The sequence below is a fragment of the Corapipo altera genome, unplaced genomic scaffold (assembly GCF_003945725.1).
Source record: "Corapipo altera isolate COAL_440 unplaced genomic scaffold, ASM394572v1 59818, whole genome shotgun sequence".
In the NCBI taxonomy this organism is placed as follows: Eukaryota; Metazoa; Chordata; class Aves; order Passeriformes; family Pipridae; genus Corapipo; species Corapipo altera.
The window spans coordinates 1-4,077 of NW_020885793.1; the positions used below are offsets into that span (position 1 = coordinate 1).

General features: G+C 51.8%; 1 protein-coding gene across 1 annotated transcript; it reads right to left on the minus strand.

The window, feature by feature from the left end:
• Positions 1–2,385: 2,385 nt before the first annotated feature.
• Positions 2,386–3,745, minus strand: LOC113940811 (zinc finger protein 239-like). Its single transcript, XM_027631960.1, has 2 exons — positions 3,598–3,745; positions 2,386–3,409 (listed from the first exon to the last, which is right to left on the minus strand). The coding sequence occupies exons 1-2, from the start codon at positions 3,647–3,649 to the stop codon at positions 2,403–2,405; spliced, it is 1,059 nt and encodes a 352-aa protein (XP_027487761.1). The 5' UTR covers positions 3,650–3,745; the 3' UTR covers positions 2,386–2,402.
• Positions 3,746–4,077: the final 332 nt, after the last annotated feature.

The window sequence follows — 4,077 nt, forward strand, 5'->3', positions numbered from 1 at the left end:
TGATATCACACCTCTCCTATGATCTCATATCATCCCTGTGACGTCACATCCTCCCCGTGCCATCAAAACTCTCCTATGACATCACATCCATCATATGACGTCACATCTCTCATGTGGTCTCATATACTGCCTGAGACATCACATCCTCCCTGTGACATCACGTTCTCCCCTGTGACATCACACCCTTCCTGTGACATCACAGCCTCCCCTATGTCTTCATAAACATCATATAACATCACACCTCCACATGACATCACAGCTCCTCTATGACATCACATCTTTCCTGTGACATCACATCTCTCCTGTGATGTCGTATCGTTCCTGTGACATCACGTCCTGCCCTGTGACATCATATCATCCCTGTGTCATCAAGGATCCCTTATGATGTCACATCCATCATATGACATCACATCCTTCCTGTGACATAACATCTCTTCTATGATGTCACATCCATCATATGACATCACACCTCTCCTGAAATATCATATCCTCCCTGTGACATCATAGCCTCTCCTGTGACATCACATCATCCCCGTGACATCACAGCTCCCCTGTGACATCACATCCTTCCTGTGACATCACATCTCCCCTATGACGTCACAGCCATAACATGACATCACATCCATCATATGACTTCACATCTTTCCTGTAACATCAAATCTTCCCTATGACATCATATCCTTCCTGACACATCACACCTGCCCCGTGACATCACATCCTTCATGTGACATCACATCTCCCCTATGACATCACACCTACTTCGTGACATCACATCCTCCCTGTGACATTACATCTCCCCTATGATGTCAAACCGTTCCTGTGACATCACATCTCCATTATGACGTCACATCCATCATATTCTGGGATAAAGCAGGACCAAATGAAATCAAAGGAATTCTGGCACACTGTTGAACCTCCTGGAACCAAGAGAGCCCAGAGATATTTCTGAACCTCCCAGAATCCAGGGGCCATTGTGACCCTGCAGAACCTCCTGCATTCCAGTGCTCCTTGTGAAACTGCAGGATCTCCTGGAACCCAAGGATTCCTGGAACACTGCAGAGCTCACGGAGCCAAGGGGCCACTGTCCCACTGCAGCTCCTTCTGAAGCACAAGGGACCCTGGGACAATGGGAAATCTCCGAGAATCCAAAGGGCATTTGGGGACTGCAGGGCCTCATGGAACTAAAGGAACCTTTGGAGACTGGGGAAGCTCATGGAATCAAGGGTCCATTAGGGCATGTGGGGCCTCCCGGAAGCAAAAGGATTCCTGAGTTTTGTGGGAACAAGTTAAGGCAGGAGCTGCTGTTCTCTGTTATTTCAGATCAACTAGGAGTGTTTTGGCCTTGACTGGTGCTGTTTGCCAAAGTGGAAACCACTTGGAACACTCTGCATGACCAGCCTGTGTTTTCTTCTGGTGGCTGAACACAGGCAGCACATGAGGGGAGGGGAATGTGTGGGATCAGGGCACTGCTTTGGGGTCATGCTGGGAATTGCAGTGGACTAAAAGACAAAGCCCAGGCGCTGCTTCCAAAGGAACCCCAATGAAAGGGGGACACCGGAAAGATGGGCAGACAAGTCCCAAAATGGAACTCTGTGTGTGCAGCCTCATTTTCTTCTTCAGCATCCACAGGAGAGGGGGTAAAATGTGGGGGTGGGACGTCAAAACTGTTCAGGGGGGAAACTGGGGATTGAGGGGACAATGGGAAAGTGGGAGGAACAGGGAGAAGGCTGGAAAAGGGGAAGTGGTCTGGTCAGTCCGATGGTCCCATGGGGGTCTTTGGGCACAGAGGGGCTGGGAAAGGAGGGAGGCCCCCCTGAGTTCCCAATTTACTGTGGGGTGCTGGGGGTTGCTGGATCGAATTTTAGCCTTGGATTATGCCAACATTTTCAGTTTAGAGGAACTACAGAAGTGTGACTGAACCACTTAGGTCACCCAGCTTTTAATAATGGCAAATCAGATCTATTGATAGAAAGGAATTATTTAAGGTTACAAATGATCAGACAAAAGATCTTCATCACAATTATTTACTGCACAATAGAAATACTAAAACTACCAGGAGTACAGGATAAGATAGGACAGGGCTCCACACTAAAGTAATTGTTGAAGCAATTCTACTAAAGCTGGAACAAAAGCAATAATTCTTAATTAGAGATGGATGGAACTCCCCCAGACCAACGCTCGTGGGGAGATCTCGGCTCTCAACCTCCAGCAGTGACCTTGGGGGGTCCCCAGCCAAGGCAGGAATCTCCACACATCCCCTCAGGAAGGGTTCTGGTGAAAGAAGTTGCCGCTGGGAAAGGGGACTTGCCCTTTGTGGTGGAAAGGGATGGACTGACAGTCACTGGATTCCAGGGGTTGCCTCATCATCAGGGGGTTCATTTGGGGCACTTGTAGGCCTTCCCTTACCGGTGGGTCTGTTGGTGTTTGGTCAAGTTAGAGCTGTCGGTGAAGCTCTTCCCACACTCCCCACACTTGTAGGGCCTCTCTCCGGTGTGGATGCGCTGGTGGGTGATGAGGGTGGAGTTCCGGTTGAAGCCCTTCCCGCAGTCGGTGCAGCGAAAGGGCCTCTCATCAGTGTGTGTCTGCTCATGCAGGAGGAGAGTTGAGCTGCGCTGAAACCTCTTCCCACATTCCAAGCACTTGTAGGGCCGTTCCCCAGTGTGGATGTGCTTGTGTCGGATCAGGTTGGCTCTGCAGTTGAAGCTCTTCCCACATTCCACACACTGATATGGTCGTTCCCCAGTGTGGATGCGCTGGTGGGTGAGGAGGTTGGAGCTGCAGTTGAAGCTCTTCCCACATTCCCCACACATATACGGCCGTTCCCCAGTGTGGACGTGCTTGTGTTGGATCAGATGGGAGCTCCGCCTGAAGCTTTTCCCACATTCCCCACAAGTGTAGGGCTGTTCCCCAGTGTGGATCATCTGGTGTTGGCTCAGGGTGGAGCTGTCCTTGAAGCTCCTCCCACATTCCCCACACGTGTAGGGCCGTTCCCCAGTGTGGGTGTGCTGGTGTTGGATCAGGTTGGAGTTGCTCCTGAAGCTCTTCCCACATTCCCCACATGGGTAGGGCCACTCCCCGGTGTGGATGTGCTGATGTTGGAGAAGGTTGGTACTCTTCCTGAAGCTCTTAACACATTCCAAGCACCTGAAGGGCTTCTCCCTGCTGAGAGGTTGCTCAGGGACCACCAGCTCAGAGCTCCCCCTCAAGCTCTGGCCGCCTTCCCAGCACAGGCTGGCTCTTTCCTCCTCAGAGCACCCTGGGCTGGCTTTGGAGCCCCTCCTGCGGGGGGATCTCCGGCCGTTTTCCTCCCCGCTGCCTTCCTGCGCCGGGGAGCCCTTCAAAATGGCCTCTCCCACCAGGGTCTCACGGGGGGATTTGTCCTCCGGGCTCTCCGTCCTCAGCTCGGGGCCTGGGGCAGGAAGCAAGAAGGACAGGGAGGGGATTTGCCTCCGGCCCACAGGGAAGGCCAAGGACATCCCCCCAACTCCGGCCCCGGTAGGACGGCGGCGGCAGCGGGGTTGTCCTGCAGCCGGGGCCATGTTCGGCTGACAGAGCCAGCACAACACCCGCCCAAAGGGCCACTGACTTCCTCCTCACCTGCCTGGGGGGCCCAAGGCATCTTCCTCTTCCTCGCAGCCTCCTCCTCCATCCGCCCAAGCTTTGGGAAGGACAAATCCTGATGGGGGGGAAACAAGGGCTGAGCGCGTTGGTTTGGGGGTTCCTCCTGCCCAAGTCCATCTGTAGAAGTCACTGAGCATCCTGTGTCCATAAAAACCTCCAAAACACCAAAATTCAGCCCAGAAAAACCCAAACCACCAAGATTCAGGCAAAAAGCTCCTCAGAAATAGCAAGAGGAACCCCTCCCCAAACTAAAAATGTTAAGATTCAGCCAAAATATACTCCAAAATATGAAGATTCAGCCAAAAAAAGGTGTTTAACTGGGAGGATGAGGGGAGCGAGGTCACTTCATGAGCACTTGATTGAGTTGCTAAATATTATTCAAAAGCTGAAATAACGTAGTGTCACTTAAAACTCATTTTTTTTCTTCCTAGTTTCAGTGTAGAGAATAAATATGAA